The sequence below is a fragment of the Meleagris gallopavo genome, chromosome 9, assembly GCF_905368555.1.
Source record: "Meleagris gallopavo chromosome 9, MGAL_WU_HG_1.1, whole genome shotgun sequence".
Classification (NCBI taxonomy): Eukaryota; Metazoa; Chordata; class Aves; order Galliformes; family Phasianidae; genus Meleagris; species Meleagris gallopavo.
Genome location: NC_139412.1, coordinates 311,217 through 333,287, shown reverse-complemented (window position 1 = coordinate 333,287; position 22,071 = coordinate 311,217). Strand labels below are relative to the sequence as shown.

At 55.0% G+C, this 22,071-nt stretch overlaps 2 protein-coding genes across 5 annotated transcripts in view; one reads left to right on the top strand and one right to left on the bottom strand.

Annotated features, from left to right (window-relative positions):
• The first annotated feature begins 306 nt into the window (after positions 1-306).
• On the top strand, positions 307-14,318 carry EDA2R (ectodysplasin A2 receptor). Its single transcript, XM_085230997.1, has 9 exons — positions 307-438; positions 4,411-4,519; positions 5,165-5,343; positions 6,146-6,231; positions 6,497-6,661; positions 7,151-7,297; positions 7,646-8,166; positions 8,685-8,733; positions 9,128-14,318. Exons 2-9 carry the CDS (start codon positions 4,433-4,435, stop codon positions 9,421-9,423), a joined length of 1,530 nt encoding a protein of 509 aa, XP_085087123.1. The 5' UTR covers positions 307-438; positions 4,411-4,432; the 3' UTR covers positions 9,424-14,318.
• The window catches only part of LOC100550755 (G-protein coupled receptor 83-like), a 27,772-nt gene continuing 19,617 nt past the window's right edge, over positions 13,917-22,071 (bottom strand). For all 4 annotated transcript variants that reach the window (XM_085231015.1, XM_010715109.4, XM_010715111.4 and 1 more), the window contains one exon: positions 13,917-21,693. In XM_085231015.1, coding sequence (XP_085087141.1) covers positions 21,099-21,693 — 595 coding nt within the window. In that variant the 3' untranslated portion in view covers positions 13,917-21,098. The remainder of the gene's footprint in view (positions 21,694-22,071) is intronic.

Below are 22,071 nucleotides of genomic sequence, written 5' to 3'. Positions count from 1 at the left end.
AGCCGCGAGCGCCCCGCAAAGCGCCGCACGGACCGGCCGAGTCCCGCCCGGTCCCGCACCCGTCCGCAGCGGAGCCCGCACGGCGGACACGAACGGACCCGCCGCCCCGCAACCCCGCCGCCCGCGGCGCCGCCTGCTCTGCCCGGGCGGTGCGGGGGCGGTGCGGGGCTGCGGGCGGTGCCGTGCGCGGGCTGCGGATTTACATAGCATCGCCGCGTTCCCGCAGCGGCCGCCAATGGGAGGCGGCGGGGCGGGGCGGGGCGGGCGCTCAGCGGTGCCCGGGGCGTTCTTCGCTTTGCTCCACGCGGCGTGGAGAGTTCAGCCCACGGAGCGCGCGGAGTTCGGCGCGTCCTGCCCGGCGCGTCCTGCCCGCAGCTCTGCCAGCGGAGACCGCACCGCACCGCACGCCCTGCCCGGCTCAGCCCGCACCGGACACAGGTGAGGCGCGGGGTCCACGCGCTCTCCTTCCCACCCGCGGCGTTTCTCAGCGTCCCCCGGTGCCGCTGCCGCCGGTGTCGGCGCCGCGCGGGCGCCGCCGCGGACAGGAGACCGAACGGCGGGGGCTGCGGGCGGATCGCACCGCCGCGTGGGAGGGCGCGAGAGCGAAGTGAGAGCGGTGGCCCCGCGCGTGGGCCGCAGCCGCTCCGTTAAGTTCCGAGCGCGCGGCGCGGGGTGGCCGCGCCGGAGGGCGGAGGTCGGAGCCGAGCGCGCGGCCGCTGCTGCGGGCCGGCGGTGCCGCTGCGGGCCGGGAGCCCCTCGCCGAGACGTGCCCGGGCATATCCCGGCGCGCTGCCGCCTTCCTGCGGCGGGGGGCGCCGGCGGGGACCGAGCTTTGTGTGCCGCGGCCGGATCGGGGTCGGGCGGCGGCGGTGCGCGTGGGCCGGGGGCGCGCCGGGACTCGGCCGGATCGCAGCGGGGGGGGGGGGGAGACAGCGCCGCGAGTGGGGGCGAGTGACGGTGTGATGGTGCGAGTGACGGTGTGATGGTGCGAGTGACGGTGTGATGGTGCGAGTGACGGTGTGATGGTATGGCGGTGTGATGGTATGACGGTGTGATGGTATGACGGTGTGATGGTATGACGGTGCGATGGTATGACGGTGTGATGGTATGGCGGTGTGATGGTATGGCGGTGTGATGGTATGACGGTGATCGGTGTGACGCGTCGCTGCAGGCAGCGTTTCCCGTGCTGGCCCCGCTGGATAGTTTGAGCCCGAACTTCGCCGTCCCGGCCCCAGGAGCCCCGGCTGTGGGCACAGGAGCGCCATTCGCGTTCATTCTCGCCTCACCGCCGCGCGAAGCTCGCTGCAGAGGGGCACAGAGCAGCGCGAGGTGCCGCATCATCCCGTGTGGTGCCGTGAATGGGCGCTGAGCATCCCTAAGGGCACAGTGAAGCTGTATTGCATAAGCGCTGATGGCAAATCGTCCTGCTCTTAAATGTAATTCTAATTGCACGATAGTTGTTCCTTCCTGGTATTAATGCTCGTGAGTGATTCTGACTGAGCCCATCTTTCAGTTTCATTCTCCAAATGGTCCCGCAGCCCCCAGTGCCCTACAGGGCAGAGCCGCTGCTGGGGACTCAGGAACACATCCAAAGGGATCTGAGTACAGACACAGCAGCAGGGGAGGAGGCAGGGGCTGGGCAGGCCACGTGCACGGCGTGCAGTCATATTTTTTGGGTAGCATTTCTCTTTTCCCTTCCTTTCCATCAGTTGTTATTTAGGGTTTATGTTCTCTCCGGTTCTACTTTTCAGTCTGTTCCTGTGTCCCATCTGAGGCTGTGTTGGTGGCTGCCCAGCGCTGCTGCTCCCTAAGTCTGTTCAGTGCCCGGCCCTGGGCTGCCAATGGTTGCTTTGAGGACATTTTTGTACCAATTCATTCATTTCCTCCGCCTTTTTGTTCTCTACCAGAATCCATTTGTTAGACACAAAAGAAATGTCTAAATATAGTTCCCAAACAGTTTAGTTGTCTTCAAAACTATATTTTCACAAGGGAAAGGCAGATCAAAACTGTTGCAGAGGTATTTGGGCAGCAGCGTGCTGTCATTTGGCTGCACTTTGGATCTCACACAGTGAAACTCATTCCCTGCCATTCATAGTTCTGCAGTCTGTGCAGCAGCGTGGTGGCAAAGTTGGAAGGTTTTGCACACCTTAACACATAGGCAGTATCTTCTGCTTCCCATTCCTGCTGATGTTCCTCTGGCAGTCACCTGGAGGGTCCGTGTGGCTTTCAGGGAGGCAGGAGGGCTTCATCATTTATTTTTATTTACTCACTGCTAATGAGAACCGGTTGTCGTAGTTATTAATTAGACCATCAGAAATTACGAGGGCAGCACTGTGAGGTTTTGGAAGTATGCTTCATTTACAAATTAAGTGTCTTGATTCTGGTATTGTTAAAAAAGAGTAGATCCCACAGCTCTGAATTTGATGCCAGGTATTGACAAAAGATTCCGTCCCACTCACCAATACACTGACCAAGCAGCAGCAGCCCAGTCTGTGCTGGCAGTTGTGCGCTGGCTGTGGGCACAGTGCAACATGCTGTCCCAAGGCACGTGTGCCCACACTGCTGTGGGATTCCTGCTGCCTGCGTAACTTTCTCTGTTGGGGAAATTGTTCTAAGCTGAGTCTGCGGGAGATAGGCTGCAAGGGGTGCGTCTGTATCTGCAAACCCTTCGCAAGTGGAGAAGCATGTGTAAATATATGAAAGGAAGAGTCTGTGCCAGCACAAGCTGTAGTTGCCAGAGAGTTTCTCCAAAAAAGATCCCTTTTCCATGCGTATCCCTTCCTTGTCCTACCACCGCGCGCCAGACGGCCGGCGGCAGGCAGCCTGGAGTCCCGCCTCCCGCTGCGTGGGTACCGGAGCCCTGCAGGACACGCAGCACTGAGCCCTGAGCCGGGCGCCTGTTCCTCGTCCTCCTGCATGCAGCACCGTGCAGCACACGGCGGGTCCTAACTCGGAACCTGAGTGCTCGTCCCCTGACATTGGCACAGAGGTTCCTCTTCGCCACCTTCTGAGATGATGACGAATTTCCTTTATTTATTCTATAACGTCAGTAACCTTTATGCTATTAATAGGCTGTGATCGTGCCCCTCCCGAGATGCTTGCCAGATAAATTTAGCTCCCTTAGCTCCTCATCGCCCCACGTCTTCATATCCAATCCTCGCCGGCTCTCGCTGCCTCTCCTTGCAGCAAACGAGACGCTGCCGTGCGCGTGAGCAGCAGTGAGCGGTGACTCACCTTCTAAGCTTGTCCGGGGGAGACTTCATCCCTAATGAATCCCGATCGTTCCGACCCGGAGCCCGGCCAGCTGTGCGTGCAGGGGTAGCAGAGGGGGTCGGACCCGGAGCGCAGCGCCCAGACCGCGTGCTGCAGATCCGGTGTCCGTGCTGCCAGCAGTGCAGGGGGTGGGAGCTGCGTGGGGGGCCGTGGCCGAGCCGTCCCCTTCCTGGAGCTTTGCTGGGACCCAGTGCTGCCCTGGGGCTGTGAGGCAGTGCCAGGCTTCCCAGGTGCTCTTAAAAAGAGCATTCCCAGTGCTTCCTGCTCCTCTCCTGGCTGCTGCACCAGCTTTGGAGAGGAGCTGAATGAAGAGTGCAGTGGAATGGATTTTATTCTGTTTCATTATGTTGAGGATGCACCTAGAATATACAGAAGAGCAGAGGCAGACCTGAAGCTGTGGACGAGTTGGTCTGTTTCATAGCTTCAGGTTTTGTTGCTTGTTCTCAGTGATGCACTCCAATTCCAAGAGCTCCCACAGGCCACACTCACTGAAGATAGAAATCCTAGCTCTGCTGTGGCCGTTGTTTTCAGCTGAACCATGAATTCCCTCAGAATGACTCTGGCTGTATTTTGCCAGGAGATGGGTGCAGTTCTGCCGGCCCTCCAAGGCTGCTGTGAGTGAGTCCATACAGCACTGAAACTTCTGCAGTGCAGGAGATGAGCAGCACACAGGCATCCCCTGTCTGGGAGGCAGTGCCGTGGCTCTGGTCAGAGCTCAGCTGCCATCTCCCTGAGCTGGGGCTCCTCTCTGTCTAACGGTCTGGGATGTCCCAGGATCCAGCTGGTGCAGCAGAATCCTCTGACTGACTGCCAGACTGGCTTCAGTGGTCACTGTGTCCAGCTTCGTATTGGAGATGACATTTTTTCTTCCGCTGTGAGTAACGCAATGTGGCAGCAAAAGCACAGCTCCTCTACAGCCTTTCCCAGAAAGCCTCTTCTCTGCTTCCTGAGCTCTCAGTGCAGACTGCTGCGTGGGTGAGATCAGGCAGCCTCACTGCTGCCAAAGTGACATTCTTGGTGCATAAGAAGTGCAGGCTGTCTTCTGGCCGGTGTGGAAGCTTTTGCCCAGAAAAGGGCACGCTACTCCACCAGAGTGTTGGGACTTGTGTGAACTCTGCTTTCCTTTCCTCTCTTCAGGTACCAACACCTCCCAGCCACGATGGGCTGCCAGGAGACCGAGTACCTGGACGAGCACGGGAAGTGTGTGCTGTGCAGGAGCTGCATGCCTGGGCAGGAGCTCTCCAAGGTAAATGGCCTTTGAAGAACCAGGAATCACCTGGCACCAAAGATTTCACAGTGCAGGGTGGATTCTTTGCTAATTTTTGTTAAGGGGATGATCTTGGATTTCTGTATGTTGGGAGGAGCTGACACTCTGTAGGAAGGGAAGGTGAAGGGTTTCACTCGCATTGGATAGAAGGGCAAGAAGGTGGAAGCAAAAACCAGGGGGATTCCATGCTGCTGTTCTGTTTGTCCTTGTTCCTTTTTGCCAAACAAAATCTGTTTCCTTCCAGTCAGTGGCCCCATGTACAGCTGCCTTTCTGCAGCCCTTCTCAGAAAGCTGCTCTCTCTTTCCTGAGCTCTCGGCACAGGCCAAGCTGCAGGCTGGTGGGCACAGTGAGGCACTGCTGCATGGACCTGGCTGTGGCACCAGGCTGTGTCCTGACTCCAGCAGTCCCTCTGGGTCAGTCCTGCAGGGCGTTCCTGCCCTCTGGCACGTGCTGCAGGGACCAAGGCTGCCCATGAGCCGCTGCCATCAAAGCACGGCCTCCCCACAAATCAGGTGTGAGGCTGCCTGCTCTCGGCTGTCTCCAAAGAGGTGCTGTGCTCTCAGTATCACTTTGAGTCCTGAAGCATCTCCTTACTGCCATAAACCAAACCTCGTGTCTTGCAGGACTGTGGTGATGGCGTGGGAGGGGATGCGCAGTGCGTTGCTTGCCCTCCCAGGAAGTTTAAGGACAGCTGGGGCCATCATGGCTGCAAGCCCTGCCTGTCCTGCGCCCTCATCAACCGCATCCAGAAGTCCAACTGCACGGCGACGGCCAACGCGGTGTGCGGGGAGTGCCTGCCAGGGTGAGCGGGGCTGGGCCAGGTTCGGTGCCGATGGCACTGAGGGGAGCATGCAGGCAGGGGTTGGCTGGGGGGGCTTTGTTGGAGGGCATTTCTCTCGCGGTGCCCTCCGCGATGAGCCCTGGTGGTCCTGAGCGGCGTCTCTTTGAGGGCACAGCAATCGGAGCCACCAGAAGGGAGCTGGGAGCCCCCAGCAGAGCAGAGCACTGGAAGGCTTCAGTCTGAGCTGTGGGCAGCAGGGTGGCCGGGCCCCAGGGGATGAGTGGCTGCAGACCACTGCAATTAGCGGCCTCCAGAGAAGAGGGTGGGAACCACACCCTGAGCACAGCCATACGGAGGACATTGTGGTTTCTGTGGCTGTTGACCGCTGCTGATTTTTTTAAGGAGTTTCTGAAACCAGGACTGCTCTGTACAGACAGCCCACGAAGGACCAAAGAGCTGCAGATGGTTTGCTCGTGAGCAGTGTGGTTTGTAAAGAGGAATGTCAGAGCTCAGGATTTTGAGTTTCTTCCCAGATGGAGTTGCTGGCTGAAGTTTTTTTTGTGGTTTCATGGAGCCATTAATCACCACCGCCTCTGTTAGCAAGACCCAGGGTGGGGGAGGGAGGCCGTCTCCGGATGATGTCACTCCTTGGCAAAACAGCTACAGAAGTGAAGAGTAGCTCTGAGCGCTGCTTAGCTGGCATCCGAGGGAGTCGTGGTGCCTGGAGCCATCCCGGCATGCTGCAGCATGAAGGAGCTCTCGGCCGCTTCCTGCAGCAGGGCTGGCTCTGACCCTGCTGACAACCCGCTCTGCTCTCTCGCAGGTTTTACCGCAAGGCACGGCTCAGTGGGCAGCTGGACTGGGAGTGCATCCCCTGCACCAAGCAGACACCTTCCTCCGAGCCCCAGTGTAGGTGGCACAGCCCTGGGAGCGCGGGAGGTGGGAGGACAGGGCAGGAAGCCACACAAAGCTGGCATGAGCATGTCAGAGCTGCTCGGGTGTGCTCCTGCACCATTGTAGAGATGCTATTTGCTCTCTACAACACTGAGCCTGTGTCCCACATGGATGTGCTGGAAGAAGTGTGTTCATTGCATTGAAGGGGGATGGGGCAGGGAGGGTGGTCTGAAGCATTGCAGCCTCTGGCCAGGCTGTAAACTCAGACTGCTGTGTGCAGGTCGGTCCAGAACAAACCTGGTGAAAGTGGCAGTCCCCACCGTGCCGCCACAGGACACAGCCCTGCTTGCTCTGACCAGCAGTGCCCTGGTCATCATCGTACTGGTGCTTCTGGCCCTCTCCATCATTTACTGCAAGCGTTTCTGGAAGAGCCAGTGCCAGCGAGGTGAGTCTGTGCATGCCACGCATGTCTCCCTTCTGCCTTTGCTGTTTGCACACGTTCCAGCCCCCTTCCTTGCTGGGTAGAACATTGCCTCGAGCTTTGAAAGTCAACCAAACATTCCTCTGTTCACAGAGAATAAATACCTCATCCTGCTTCTTAGGAGGTTTCTCTTTTGCTTTCTTGTGTCTGCACAAGGATACCAAGGAGCCTCCCTGGCCCCTGTACCATAAGGAGAAGTAGAAAGTAATTTCACTGTCAAAGTTGGCATTCTCTCCTGCTGTGGTGTCTCAAGGGCAGGCAGATGCTGAGTGGTTCTTGCAGGATGAGGGCTGGGAGGTGCTGAGGTGGGAGGGAATGCTGCTTGGCCCCAGACGGGGGTGTCGGAGCGGCTGGGTGTTGAAGGTCCTCTCGGGCTGACATTCCCTGCAGCTGAGGGCATGCTGGGGCCACAAGCCAAGCCCTTGCTCACAATGTTTCTTCTCTATGTCCAAGTCTTCCTGCGGACGCAGAACTTCTCAGGCCAGCGAGCGATGTTCCCTACCTCAGCAGTGCCCGGCAGGTTTCTGTGTGAGGAGCAGATGTCCGGTCCCTGCTGCCTGGGCATGAAGAACCTCAGCCCCTGCTACAGGCAGACAGAAGGTACCACGGCTCTGTGTGCTCTGCGGGAAGGGTGGACGTGCTGGGCTCCCAGTCTCACTGTCTTAAGAAGTGCTGGGACTTTGTGAAGGGGCAAAGAGCTGGATAGTTTGGTGCTTCTCTTGAAAGCCACATACAAGTTTTGTACCAGGCATGCTCACGTTGGGCTCCAGCTGCTCCCAGCCTCTGCCCAGCTGTGTCCTTGCTGTCGTAGGGGTGGCACAGACAGGACAGAGCTTTGCAGAGGGGCTTTTGAGCCTCTCTGTGCTGGGCCAAGGACCGAGGGTGCGGCTGGGAGGTGGGACGGGGCAGGGCTGGGTTGTACTGAGCTGCAGCCTTTTCCAATTCCAGGACCAGTAGAAGCGGTTCAGTTCATTTCAGAAGGAGAAGCCATCGGTCTCCAGCTGCCACCTGCCCAGCCTGAGCTGGAGCTGCCACCAGCCGTGGCAGGCAGCCCTGTGCCCAAAAGCCAGCTGTCCAGGAGCGGCCTGGAGAGTCAGCCGCTGATGCGGGGCTGTGCCGAGCGCCGGGCCGCCGCCATGGCTGCCCCCGACCTCAGGTCGGGCACAGCAGAAGCCCTGGCCCCGCTCTCCTCCTGCGCCTCTGAGATGCAGCACAAGTGGCCGCACACCCCGGTGGAGTGCACCGAACTCGACCTGCAGAAATTCTCCTCCCAGATGGAGTTCGTGGGCAGTGAGCGGCCAGAGGAGGCGGGGAGCCGGGCAGCCCCCAAGGAGAGCGGCAGTGCGGCACTGGAGGCCGGCAGCGGGCTCAGCATGGGCCCGGCAAGGGACGCATCCACTGCCATGCAGAGCCCCGCCATGCAGAGCCCCGCCATGCAGAGCCCTGCCACCGAGAGCAGGGAGCGGCAGGTAAGTCAGCACCGTGAAGTGCCCTCACACAGCCTGTGCCTCGGGCACGGGAGGTTGGTGCTCAGGGAGCGCAGGTTCCTGGGATCACTGTGTCCAGGTGACTTTGGCAAACACCAGAACCAATTTGCCGGGTGTTTCATGGCATGTTTGGGAGCGGGTGAGAATCGCTGTCTGTGGGCCAGGCGGGAGCCCAGGAGCAGCAGGTTAGCTTGTTAACTCGCACAGGTTAGCTTGTGATGAACCTCATCACTAACGTAACTGAAGTTCAGAAAATGTCTGCTTTAAAATAATATAAAAGCATTTATTGGCTATTTACTAGCTTAGCTTCCAGTCTGTGTTTGTGGAAGCAGTTTGCTGTTGGGGGGCCCAGGAACATCCCTCAGAGGCTGTTAGCTCACAGGGCAGCAGTGCTGGAAGGACAAGTGCCGATCCTTTGAACCCCCGTGATGGGCCTTGGAGCACTGATGGCATCGCTGCTGCCGTCACTGTCCCTAACCTTGGAATCTTTATCTTGCCAGGTGAATGATGCCCAGAGCCTTGTGACTCAGATCAGCAGTACAATGAAGGGTAAGTGGCTTCAGCCTCATCTTTGTTCACTTTGTATTGAGGTAGCAGACAGATTTTGCAAAGGAACTCCTCCAAAAGCCCATCTTGGCTGCACGGAGGTGCCACTCACCACAGAAGTTTGGTTACCTTTCATAACCTTTAGTTTCCAGGGCAGATTTTCTGTAGTACTGCCTGAAGTGGCTTGAGGGTGGGTTGTCACTGTTACCAGCCTCTCCAGCCTCTGACTCAGCTCTGTGCTGTTTTGCTCTGAGAGCAATGTTGGAGGAGAAACCTGCTATGGCAGGTAGATATTCTACCTGTTCATCAGGGACGGGGCTTGAATCCGACTACTGTTGGTTTTTCACCCAAGCTGGACGTGCTTTCTAACCCCACTTTGCTGTATTGCCATCCCCAGGTCTCCCTGTTGCAGAGCTGCCCCATTCCTTGGTACAGTCACTCGCTTTCTTGTTAGACCCTTCCTTGAATGGCGTGAAGAACTTCAGCCACGTGGCTCTGGAGCTGGGAGTCATGCCTCAGTTGCTGGGCCGGATTTCTGGATTTGAGCAGCTCGTCGCCCACCTCACCTACTCGGGAGACACCGTCACCATCCCTCGGCTGGCCCAGGCTCTGCAGCGGCTGCAGCGCTTCGACGCCCTGCTCCTGCTGTGCGACCACTTTGCTCTCAGCCAGATCCAGGGCCGCCAGTGCTAGGAGAAGGCAGGGAAGGGACAGAGGAAACTGCAGGCACTGTGTGTACTGGTACGGGAGAGGATCTGGTAGCCCTGTGGTCACGTCATCTCTGTAATGTGCATGTGGGAAGTATATGGAGGTGGTCGTTGCATTGTGGAAGAGAAGCATGCAAGGAGGAGCGTCCTTCCTTGGTGAAGAGCAGAGGAGCTGGGGAGGTGACAGCACTGTGCATTCTCACAGCTCTCACTCCTGGGCAGGTTGTGCTCGGTTCCTGCAGTTCTTTTTTCTTCGGCTGTACTTACTCTCATGTGCAGCAGCGTAGCAATGTCACAGTTGCTGTGTCTGTTGGTGGGTAGTAAGCCCAGTTCTTTGCGAACTGTTGGCTTTGGGATCAGTTCTGTGAGGTCCTTGGTCATGGCAGGTCTCCTTCCCAGCTCCTTCCTCTGCTGGTGCAACAAGCCATGAGGGTCTCTGGAGGCCTCGGGGTGTCTTCCACACCGACAGTGCTGATGTTTGCTGGCTTCTCCTCAGTTGTGTACTGCTCACTGACAGGGCCAACAATCACTTCTCTCCCATTCCAGTTTTTCTGAACTTTTTCCTTTGGCCCATACTTTGTTTTTCTGGATTCCTGTTCCTACTTTGAGTTGAATCTCTGTTCTCTGTATTTTGCTCTCTGAGCACTGGAGATGCGGATCCTGGAGGAGGACCTGCATGACCATCACTGTGTGGCTGGGAGTCACGCAGTCATTCTCAGTGCCACTGCAGCATTTGGCATGTTTAAATTCATTTCCTTTAAGTACCAGAACACTTTGATGTGGGTTTATGTTGGATGCAGCGCTGTGCTGCTCCTTGCCCAGGGCAGTGTTTGCTCCCCAGTCTGCTGGTGACCACCTGTGCTGCGCAGTGCATCCACCTGCTGCCCACTCGGTGTGGCTGCAGCATTGCTGCAGGGTGCAGTGGAGTGCCAGAGGCTGGGACCCTTCACTGCCTTCTGCAGCACCGCAGGGTGCAGCTGGTGCTCGGCCGCTGCCAGGCACATTGGGCCGGCTGGAGATCAAAGCTTATGACCAGGACTGCAGTGTGGGGAGTCCTGTGCAAATCACAGCAGAGCAGGCTTGTTTTAAATTGGTTTTTTTTTTTTTTTTTTTTTTTTTTTTTTTTTTCCGAGTTAATGTTTTATTTCTGGAAGTAGCTGTTAGGGAGGGAACACCCTTCCACATTTAATTTGCTCCTGATGGATTTGTCGGGGCTTGCAGCCGTTTGGCCTGTGTGAGACTCCCTTTGAGTTCGGGCGCAGCGCTCGGGGCAGCTTGCAGGGCTGGTGGCTGCCCCCTGCTCCGCTCTGCACCGCCCGCGTCAGGGGCTTCTAGGAGCCCCCTGGCGAGCGGGGTTTGCGTCCCACAGCAGGGCGACTTTCAGCGGGACGCCGTGCCCTGCCTCAGGCAGCGGTGCCCACACAAGTCCCTCGCTCCAGGATTTTTGTCCAGGGCAAATCCCAGCACAGCAGGTGGGGAGCGGCCCTGCGGAGGCGGGCGGAATGCGGGGCCCCGTCAGCCGGGGGAGATGCCCGGCACGCGCCCGGCCCCGCCTGGCGGGGATGCCTGTCCCAGCAGGGATGCCTGCACCGCTGAGGTCACGGCGCGGCAGCTGAGCGGTGCTGTGGGAGCTCACCTCCCTGGCTGTGCCGTCTGAGCCGGCGCTCGGCTTCTCTGAGCTGAGGTCCTTGTGCCGTGCCACGGGGCTGGGCCGGGAGCTGGTTGCTGCGTGGTGGGCGGGAGGTGTCAGCGCAGAGCGCGCTGCCGGTTGCGTGTGTCTTGGTGCCTGCACCTCGTGAGCTCGGATCTTGAGCATCTCAGTGCTCTGACCAAACCGTGCTGTGAGTTGATAAACCCAGGGATTTGGGCAGCGAGGTGACCTTGAGGCGCTGATGGGAGATCTTATGCTGGTGCTCACTGAGCCAGGACAGCACCCAATCCTACTGGAGATCAGTGAGAAGTGCCTTTAGGTCAGGGACCTGGGTCTGGCTTCTCCAGTGATACACCGGGGAAGATGAGCCTGTCTTGTTTCTCCCCTCTTTCTACACCATTTTGTGCCTGCTGAGTCTATCTCCCTGCCTGACTTTCTCCCCTTGCCCTGATCTTGCTGCTTGTACCCATGGGGTCCGGTGGACATCTCGGGCCGTTTCTGTCCTTCCTGGTGCTGCTGTCTCCTCGCAGCTGCTGCTCGCAGCCAGCTGGCTGTTGGTCCTGAGTGCCTGTGCCCCTGGGCCTGTGGGACACGCTCACTGCGTGCCATGTCCTTGCTGAAGGCTGCAGCTGGCTCTGAGCGCTGTGTCCCCCCCTCTGGCGGGCTGTGGTGTCCCTGGCCGCTCCAGCGGTGCGGTGGCTGCCAGCAAGTGGCACTGTTCCACTGCCGGGGCATCCCCAGGCTCTGCCTCTTATCTGACCACAGTGCTTGGAAAAAGTGCACGACTTTCTGGGAACACAGCCCTCCCTCGGATCTGCCCAACAGCAGTATTAATAGATGTTCTGGTTTGTTTTTTTTCCTCCTTTTCTCTTGTTAAATGCTGTTAAGATTTGAACGTGCTCAGGATGTGGTCAGATAACAGGAGGCATGGGCAGCTCTACTGGATGTACCATTTTCTCTCCCGCTGTTTATATCATCCAGAGCTGCGGTTGTTTTGTTGTTCTTTGCTTTGTGAGAACCAGAGATGTCAGTCAGACCTTGCACCCTTTTTGGCTGGGGCTAACCAGGCTCTGGGGATGTGCTTGTTTTGTTACAGAGCCACCAGGGAAAGTGTTTCTGGTGCAAACACAGCCCAGGGACCCGGGGCTAAACTTTTTTTCTTCATCCGAGGTTCATCTGCGGCCAGGATGGAGTATTGGATTAATCGCTTAACAAAATCAAATATTTAATCTCTGTGGACGCGCTTCACAACGATGAGTTCACCTGTCTGAGCAGGAGCGATCATGCAGCTGAGATATCAGCTGTGGCTCTGGAGGTGAAGCCGGGCTGGTGCCTCACAGTGTGCCTCAGGAGCTCCTTTCTCTGCCTGCTGGTGGGGACCAGGCAGTGGCTGCTGCCCCTGCAGCACTGCAGTGAATTAGGAACAGAGCAGTTAATGAGAGCACAGCAGTGCGTGCTGCAGAGCCTCACAGGGGCAGTGGCTTCTGTCCCTCATGCCCTCATTGGGCTTTTCTGCTGACATAGGTGGGCTCTGGACAAATATTTGTTTGTTTTTTCCTTCTTCAAAGAAATCAGCCCCATTCTCATACTAGTTTTAAGGGGAACTTTGACATTTTAGCTGATGCCTGATGCCTGAGCAGTATTGCTCACGTTCAGAACCTACCTCTGCCGCGGTGCTGAGGAGGCGGCTCGCAGGGCCGGCCGCCGCATTTTAGCTGTTTTCACTTGATAACTTTTCACTGTGCTCGCTGCCCCTGGGCCACCTGGGGCCCACTCAGAGCTGCTGCAGTGTCACTGTGAGCCGCCGCAGGCGGTGCTCCATGTCTGCTGCAGAGCTCTGCCACAGGGCTGCGTATGGCCGCATCAGCCTGCGCTGGCAGCGGGCTCACGTCAGCCACGGTCATGCAGGCCACGTTGTCAGAGCCTGCAGGGCTGCTCCTCACCGCCCGGCTGAAGCCCTCAGAAGAGGGGGACCACAGGAGCCCAAAGATGGGGCCATGAGACTGCAGCTTGGACACGGGCAGATGGCAGCCATCGCTGGGCAGGTGGGCGAGTGTGGATTTCTTTAGCTGGGAACCCATAGGCTTGATACTTGACTTCCGATTTTTCTCCTTAATAGTATTTTCAGCACAACAATTGGAATGTAAGGGAAAGAAGTTCCCATAGCGCTGGATCTTGCATTTCAACTTCAGGAAGCTGCTGGTGCCAAGCTGGCACAGCTCAATGAAAGTTGAAAGAAATAAAATAATTCAGCATCTGTGCAAACTTTAGTTGGAACTGAACAATGGAAACACTCTTGGGATTTCTGCAACGAGCAATTGTTCTGACACCAGGCTTGTCTGGAAGTCCGACTGCAAGAAGAATTTACGTGATGGGTTTCAGTCCAGTGCTGTTCTGAAAGCTCCTAAGCACACTTAAAAATAGGCATGTACATAAATCCTACTAAAGTGAACAAGTAATTAGTACATCCTTGGGTGCTATTCCTCAACAAGGTGTGGATGAGAATTGTACCTTCACTGTGCTGTCCCCGAGCAGGCAATGCTGCAGAAAGCTGTTTGATCAGTAGGGCACACTTTCAGAAGTCTGCAAGTGCTAAGGAGAGATGCACTACAGTTTGTTTAGATGACTCAACATTGCAGATTCTGGTGCTTTTCTGAAAATAAATAATGTTCTATAGCCATGGTTTACCTCTAGGAATACTTGTTAATTTTTATGGTAGGTTATTTTGGTTGTGAATGGGTTATTTATATTTTTGTAAATCCTACCCAGCATTATAATTCTGAAGCTTAAGTTGTTTCCATTGTTGGATTTCTGGGGGATGTTGTCTGTATTCAAATGAAACAGTAGCTGAAGCTCTTAAGTTTTGTTAAATACGGGGTGTTTGTTCCCCACATTCCACCCAGACGTGGTGCTGTGTACGTGTAGTTAAATAAATCCCAGAGGTGGAGGTGCTCAGCGAGTTTTCACTGGGGCTGTGCAGGGCTGGTGAGGGGCTGTGCGGGGCTCGTGTGTCCCCAGGCGTGGGGATGGGAGGGCAGCAAGCAGCCCCCAAACGCTGCCCAAAGAGCCGCCTCTGCAGCTTCGCCGAGGAGCGGTCGTTCCTCCAGCTCCATAATTACAGCCCTCATTAAGTCTGTTCATGCCCCTGCACTTGGTCTGCTCTTTAAAATAATTATTGGAATGAAGGATGTGGTTTTCTGTTTTAATTAAAGCTGTTATACTTGCCCAAACTCTCTCATGCTTCGTAGCTCCTTGTATGAATGTAGCTTGCTCGTGGCATAAGGAACACCCGCCTGCAGTCCGGCGTGCCTCACTGACTGCATCTGCACAGCGAAGCAGTGCAGGAGGCACCAGCAATGAACACGGGCACAGGATGAGGACAGCCTGCAGTTGCCTTGCTGGAGCATGTGCCGTGTGGCAGAAGCAGGCGAGGAGCAACCTGGGGCCTGCCAAAGCCCTTGGGAGTGCCCAGCAAGGCAGCAAAGCCACCCATAGTGCACAGAGCAGGAGCTCTGCCAGGGTTTAACGTGGCACAGCTGCTCATTAGCACACAATGATGCCTCATTACATGCAATTATGTGACGGTTACAAGAACTGCTCATAAATGATCAGAGTGCATTTCCCAAGCCCCTCTGCTCCTGCCATCAGCGTGTCTGACTGATTCCCCATTGTCCAGTGCCCTCCGTGCCATGTGGGCTCCGGTTCAGGGCAATGCCACCCCTGAGCACTAAGCCAGGCTGGGAGTGGCCCTGCATGGCCCCGTGGTTCCCGGAGGCGGCTGTGGCCATGGCTTCGACACCTGCTTTGCAGCAGGTAATGCTGCAGCACCCGACAAGGCAGCCACAGCCAGGGAGAGGAGCACTCGTGAGAGAAGCTGAACAGAAAGCTGGTCATCAAATCTCAGTTTGTGTTTTTGAAGGACGGCCTCAGCGGTGTCTGCCAGCCCTTCCCATCTCCTCCGCGGAGCTGAGAGAACAGTCAGTTACATTTTGGTTGCTGAAAATGAAGACTTAAATCCATAAGAGCTGAATTTCCATGTCCAAGGTGCCTTCCTTTCTCTCCCTCCACACAGATGACTTTTTATTGTTCATTCACTCCGTTTTCCATTTTACATTCTCCAGTTTTCCCGTATGTGTGTGGTTCTCGCATTACTTCTTCCCTGCAGGACACAAAGGCAACTATACATGAGTGAAAACACGTCTTACAGCATATTATTGAATGATTGACTGTTGCCAGGAGGTAGGAGTTGACTGGGGAATGTGGGCAGGCTGTGGCAGCGGGCACAGCAATGGCTGCTGGAAGGGCTGGGATGACTGTGTTTATCACCGACGCTCAGTCTCTTCTTCCCTTTTTTGCCTTTGTCCATTTCTCCATCTGCACCACGAATCACGTCATAAATGAATAAACTGCCCTCAAATTAGAAATGAATCCCCAAAAAGTAGCCAGCAATGTAGAGTGCCAAAGTTTAATGCTGTTTGAAGGTACAGTCCTTCAGCTCCCTGCCGGAAATACTGCATGTGGGCAGCAGGCGTGCAGTGAATATTGCCTATCTCGGGGTGTCAGGAGGGGAAACGTGATGGTGTCTGAGGGGTTTGGCTGCTGGGGACCAAAAGGCTCAGTGTTCATTAGCAACCCGCTCACATCTATAGCTGAGATGTCTGAACAACCAATCAGTATTCATGGTCTTTACCAGCTGTGTTAGCCAGCACCATTCAACCAAAGGACAAACGTAGTATTTCCACATCATTCCCTGCAAGCTGTGAAAGACAGCAGAATGTTGCATTTCAGTATGTAAAAGACAATGTAATGCCATCAGCACGATGGTTTTTAATATAACACAAGGCAATCTTATTTGTAAATTGACTTTAACTCTAGGTTTGCTAAATTAACCCTCGAGCTTCAGAAGAAGAATAATCTGCAGCCCGCACAGAACTCTGCACATGGACAGGCTGCTTTTTGTGCTGTGCAGCCCCCGAGGTGCGGCAGAGCAGCAGCAGCTGGCGGTACCCCAGCACCTCTCTTTCCAACCAATTAGAAACACAAGCCACAGAACTTTGCAGATGCGGAGCTGTCAGTGATCACATCTTGAAAATCACTGCACTGCTTTCAGCTCCAAGCACCCAGCCGAGCTCCTGCCTGAGTGAAACCCTCCCTCCGAGAACACCCGAGGGTGGGTGGACGTGGTGTGGGTTGAGAGACGTCACAGAGAGACGGGAGGAGGTACAAACTTACAGACCCTACAGCATTACTAACTGCAAGTCAATGAGCAGGAATTCCACCTATGTGGATGGTCCCTCTAATTGTTCCTTATGGTTTCCCATAAAGCAATTGTTTCTCTCTCCAGCAGACAAATTAGACGGTCCATCAATCCAATTTTATAAGTCAATTCCTCTGTTCTTATCTGCCAAGGAGATTTTTTCATGTGGGCTGTGACAGGAGCAAAAGAAGTCTCTTTCAGTGGCAAACACCTGTGTGGTGGAACCAGGCACTCGGTTCCTGCAGGACTCAGCCTGGTGAGTTTTCAATTTTCCACTTCTCCCCATCACTCCGGTAGGTGACAGCCACCCCTCACAGCTCGCTGTGGGCAGTGGAGCACTGCAGGCTGCAGGCTGAGCAGGCACCGTGAGCAACGCCTGCCTCGGGGACACAAATCTGCATTACATGGGCTAAAGTGTTATCTCAACCCTGACTGCTGGCGGGAAAGGAGAAACCATTGCCAGGGAGTGGGATGGTGGGACACAAAGCACAGCTGCTCGGTCTGAAGAGAGACCTCACAGCCCCAAGGAGTCTCTCCACGCTGCCCGCAGACTCCCATGCGCTGCAGTGGTCGGGAGCTGCTCCTGCCTGCCCCATCCGTCATCTCAGGTCAGTGGAACAGAACGGGCACTGGCACAGCTGTGGAGCTGGCAGGGAACAGTGAAGGCCTCGGGAGCACTGGGAAATGGGCCTCGGGGCAGCACAGGGACATGCACGGATCTGGGGTTACTGCCGAGCACTGGTGGGGCTCTGAAATCCTGAATCAAACCCAGAGCTGGCTGAGGTGTTATGCTTGGCATAAAACCCAGCCCTCATCCCTCCAGTACTCCTGCCTGGGCCTCACCCAAAGCCGGGCAGATCAGAGGCATTGCTCTCCCAACCGCAGTGCAGGAGGCAAGAGCTGGAGGGAGATGGGCATCGGTTTGGTCGGTGAGAGGGCAGAGCTGCGTCCTGCAGGAGCAGAGAGCCGTTCCCTGCTGCACCCACCTGAGTTCTGTTCACCATTTCCCAGCTATTCCTTCTGGGGGTGCTCTTTGCACCCAGACTGCCCCTGTGAGGCATGGGGGTTCTTCTCCCTCTCCTTTCTCAGTCTGAGGATGGACAAGGCTGCTAGTTTCATAGCAGAGCAAGTGGACAGACAGCCCTGGTACTGACCCAGCTGTGTTCCCACCTGCCAGGGCTTGATCTGCACCCGAGAATATTCCCATGTACCCCTTCAGACCCAGGGTGCTGTTTTCTATCTGGAGAGCTAACTGCTAATAGTTTTGCTCTGCTTCTCCTTCCTGAGCTAATCTTATGACTCACTGTGCATTTCTTTCTGCCTTGTTTTACTAATCGGCTTGGCATTTGGTGGTTTCTTTGTTCATTATGCAGCAGGGCCGTGTAAGGGATTTGTCTCTGGAATTCAGGTATCCTCCATGCTGTGCTGTTATCGCCTCCATCAGCAGCTCTGCTGTAGGCAGTTGGATGCATCTGGCATGAGCTAACGCAAGAAACGCAGGGCTGTGAATCACTCAGACATTGCTGCTGGATCTCTGCACGCTGTCTGTGCTCAGGCAGTTTCTGTGCAGCAGATTTCTATAAGGTGGCTCCCACCCACACACAGCGTCTGAAGGCGAAGCAATGACTGCAGCACATCAGCATCCATTTACCTGCTGGGCTGGCTCTGACCTTGACCAGTTTTAGCCACTGCAGGAGTTATTGTTGCCTGTCACAGGCCTCAGCCAGGAGAGCCCTCTGATTGCTGCTACAAGCCCTGTGCCTGCAGCACAGCAGACGTGCCCTTCAGCCAAATAATTCGGCTCATATCATAGAATCACAGAATCATGGAGTGGCGAGGGTTGAAAAGGTCCACAATGATCATGTAGTTTCAACCCCCCTGCTCTGTGCAGGATCACTAGAACACCACCACCAGAACAGCCTGCCATGCATCCATCCTCTTCTTGCAAGCTGCTGAGTGAGTGCTGTCATGTTGGGGCATCCTCAGGTGATACGGGGCCTCTGGGCAACGGGCTGTGAGGCTCTGAATTTCAATCAGGCATTGATAGTCACCAGCCCAGATAGCAAAGTCCTTACAGAGCTGCAGTACAGTCAGCTCCTACATTGTGCCCATTTAGGGGAGAAAAGCTCAGCAATACAGACGTGTTACAATTTACAGATCTAGGGAAAAAGGCTCAGTTACTCCTCACAGCAGGAGACAGCCATGTGCGTGGCAGGGGACTGGCATGAGACCAAGGCATGAGCTGAGACCTGCTGCTTGGACTGAGATCTTCAATTCCTCCAGAGAATGATCACGAAGCCATTTAAAGAAAGACAAAAAAGAACACTAATAAATCTCACAGATGGACTCAGCTTCAGATCTCTCTAAGAGACTTCTGATGCCTGCATGGCCGACAGCAGTGCCAGCACCAGGCAGGGCCCTGGGGCTGCTGGGCTCTGTCTGAGGGACTGCAGTCTCAGTGCTGAATACCCAACACTGAAATCCTCTGCCCATCCGCCCTGCGCTGCACAACAGCCTCGGGGTGGTATCCGATCCCAGGGTCAGCTCATACTCCAGAATTAGTCTGCAGCACGGCAGATTTCATTTCAGAATTACAGCGAGAGCCATAGCTTAATATTTCTCATGAAACATATCAGAGTTCCTATTGTTGCCATGGTTATTTCATCGAAGCCTGAGCTATAACTTGAACATTGAAAGAAAATGTGAAGAGACAGAGCTCATCTTCTCACTGTGCACACAGTGCTTCATGCAGCACACGATGGAAGGACACTCCAAGTAACACTGGGATCAAGTTGGACATTTAGGTTTGGCTTAAGGGGCCTCTGCCTTGGGGCAGCACATTTTTGTGGGATTTCTTCGACCCTCCAGACTGCGTGCAGCAGTGTGTAACAAACATCAGCCCGTGAGCAGCAGCAGTCTGTGGGTGTATGTCTAAAATTCTGGCCTTGAGGAACACGGGGTTGGAGCAGCCTTATGCTCTTACAGCGCTCTGCAGGTGTCTGGGTCTCCCCACCACACAGCCATGCTTTTTAAGCTCTCTGCGATCTGAAGCAAAGGCAGCTTGTTTTGCTGCACGCTGGCCCAGCACCATCTCCAGGTGGGACCCAGCACCAAGCTGGCTCTGCCAGTGCCCCTGATGGCTGCACTGGGAGCCATGCATGAGCCAGGGCGCCATTCCAGCTCCTGTGCTGCTACAGAATGCTTTCGGGGACAGGATGTAGCTTTCCATTTTCTATTGTTTCTTTGGGAAACATTTGCTTTTGTGGGTATTTAAAAATTTTGACCAGGACAATATAAATAGGCCATAAAGGATGTGCTCCTCCAGGCTGAAATTCCAGGTGAACACTAACCTGCAATCCATAGTGATGCCAGTGAGTATCAGAATCAGCTGAACAGCCGTGAGCAGCAAACAACTCTGTGGGTCACTAACTGCTCATTTTGCCTGCTCATTACCCAATCAAGGCTGTTCTCAAGGTTCACTTAACCCACTGCCTAGTGCTGTAGCAGCAGTGCTACCTTTTATTTCGCTTATCACCTGGCCTGAATCCCATTACCTATTAACAAATAGTGAGTTAAACCTTGTTTTCTTAAGGGCTCCTGCAAGAACGTACTGGAGAAGCTTAGCAGCAGCCTTCTACAGATGGAGCAGCCCCTCACTCAAGCATGACCTGGAAAGGCGCAGGCAGGAATGGCCCCTGCAGCCACCAAGCAGCTTCTGAGGAGCAGTGTGATGGGAAGGGCCATCACTGCCTGGCAGGAGCACTGCTTCTCAATGCCATCAGTTCCACACTGCAAGCAAAAATCACACAGCAAATCTGGTTTCTGTCTGCCTTGATATTCTTTGTCTTTGTCTCTCTGTATTTTTTTCCTCTCTTTCCTTTATTGTCTTCTTTTCTCCATTTGCCTCCCAAGTACAGCTAAATCAAGCTATTTTTCTCAAAACTGTAGAAAGCCTCCCCTTTAACTGTGATTCAATTAAGTTGCTTCAATGAATCTCTTTCACAACAATTAGTAATTATCTAGAATTATTTAATTCTCCAGTTGGTGAATGCTACAGCCCTGATGAATTATTTTGTGGCCTTTAATTCAGTTTCTGTATAGATTTATTTGTAATGTAATTATAACAGATATTAAAATAAATTCTCAGCGAACCAAATGACATGAGGTCTGACATAGAGATGGAGCTCCTGCCCCAGAGCAGTACAGTGCTCTGCTCCACCAGCACACAGCCTGGGCTGGGACCAGGGCAGGAGGAGCAGCAGGACTCAGTGTGACACCCACTGCTGACTTCCCCTTACCCTGCTGTAATGCTATAATGCAATAATAGCAGGGCAGCACAGACTTTGGCTGCAGCAAGCTAGGATAAGCCCAAATGTAGCAGCACTGGATGCAGAATCTATGGAAAAAAGCTGTCTACCTTTGGAAGGCCTCAAGTACACAGGGATCTCCAGAGAGACACCCTCACCTCCACTGCCAGCCCTTAAATGAGGTCTGGGCAGGAGTGGATCCTGGCTCCATCCCTTCCATCACTCAGTGGCATTGTTTGACTTGAGTTCCCCTGGGTTGGCCCTACCTTCCCACCAGGTGCTCGATCGCTTCTTCAAGCCCTGAGTTAGCATTTCTGCTACACCTGCACTCTGCTGGGAGGCTTTAGTATGAGTTATCTGGGGGAATCCCTAAGGATGAGGTTCACCTGGCTACAAAGAAGTCCTTCCCTCAGACGTGTGCCAAACTCCATCCACTGCCATCTTGCTCACAGGTCAGTGTTGGCTGTCGGGATGAGCACAGTGGAGCAAACGCTGTTTGATGAGGGCCCCTTCATGCACCCAGCTCGCTCCCCCCAGGCCTCGCGGCAGGACGTGGCCACGGGCGGCTGCGCGGTGCTTCCTGGCTGAGCTGTGTGCTGGCACACACACAGCAGGGCTCTGAGCTCCGCACGGAAGCTCTCATTCAGCCAGCAGTAAATGAAGGGATTGTAGCAGGTGCTGCTCATAGCAAACCAGTGCAGGGCAAAGTAGAGCGAGTTGTTGGTCTTGATGCCTAGGCTGGAGATGAGCACTACGTAGCAGTTGAGCGGAAACCAGCAGACAGCGAAGACCACCACAACCAGCACCAGCATCTTGATGCTCTTCTTCTTGTTCCTGTGGTGGGCGACGTACTGCTGCGTGGTGACATCACCGATGGCGTTGCGCAGCCACAGCTTCTTGGCCAGGCGCGCGTAGGTGGCGGTGATGACGAGCAGAGGCAGCAGGTAGAGGAGCAGGAAGGTGGACAGGTCCAGGTACTTCCAGACCAGCTCTGCAGGCTCAGGGAAATCCGGGAGGCACAGACTCCGCACGGTGGCTTCCCTTGAAAACAAAGAGGTGTGTGCAGCACTCGGCCGGGCTGATGGGCGCTGCTGATGGGGCAAAAACATGCTGAGGTTTTTGCAGCCCCATAGACACAGCCTCAGGGAAGGGGCAGATATTGTTCATCTCAACTAATAAAGGTCAATCAGAGCTGTTTCCCTGAAAACGCTCTCCTTGTGCCCATCACCCTGAGGCTTATGCTCGTTACTGCATGCTGTTGCTGCCTTCTGCCCTAAGTTATTCTGTTGTCCCGAAAAAAGAGAACCTGGCAAAGACAGTGCAGAGTTCCCTCTTGGAAGCTGCAGCAGATTTTAATTCAATGAGACCCTCACATCCTCTTAGCACAGCAAAAAGTTGCTCCTGAGGGCCCTTTTCTTT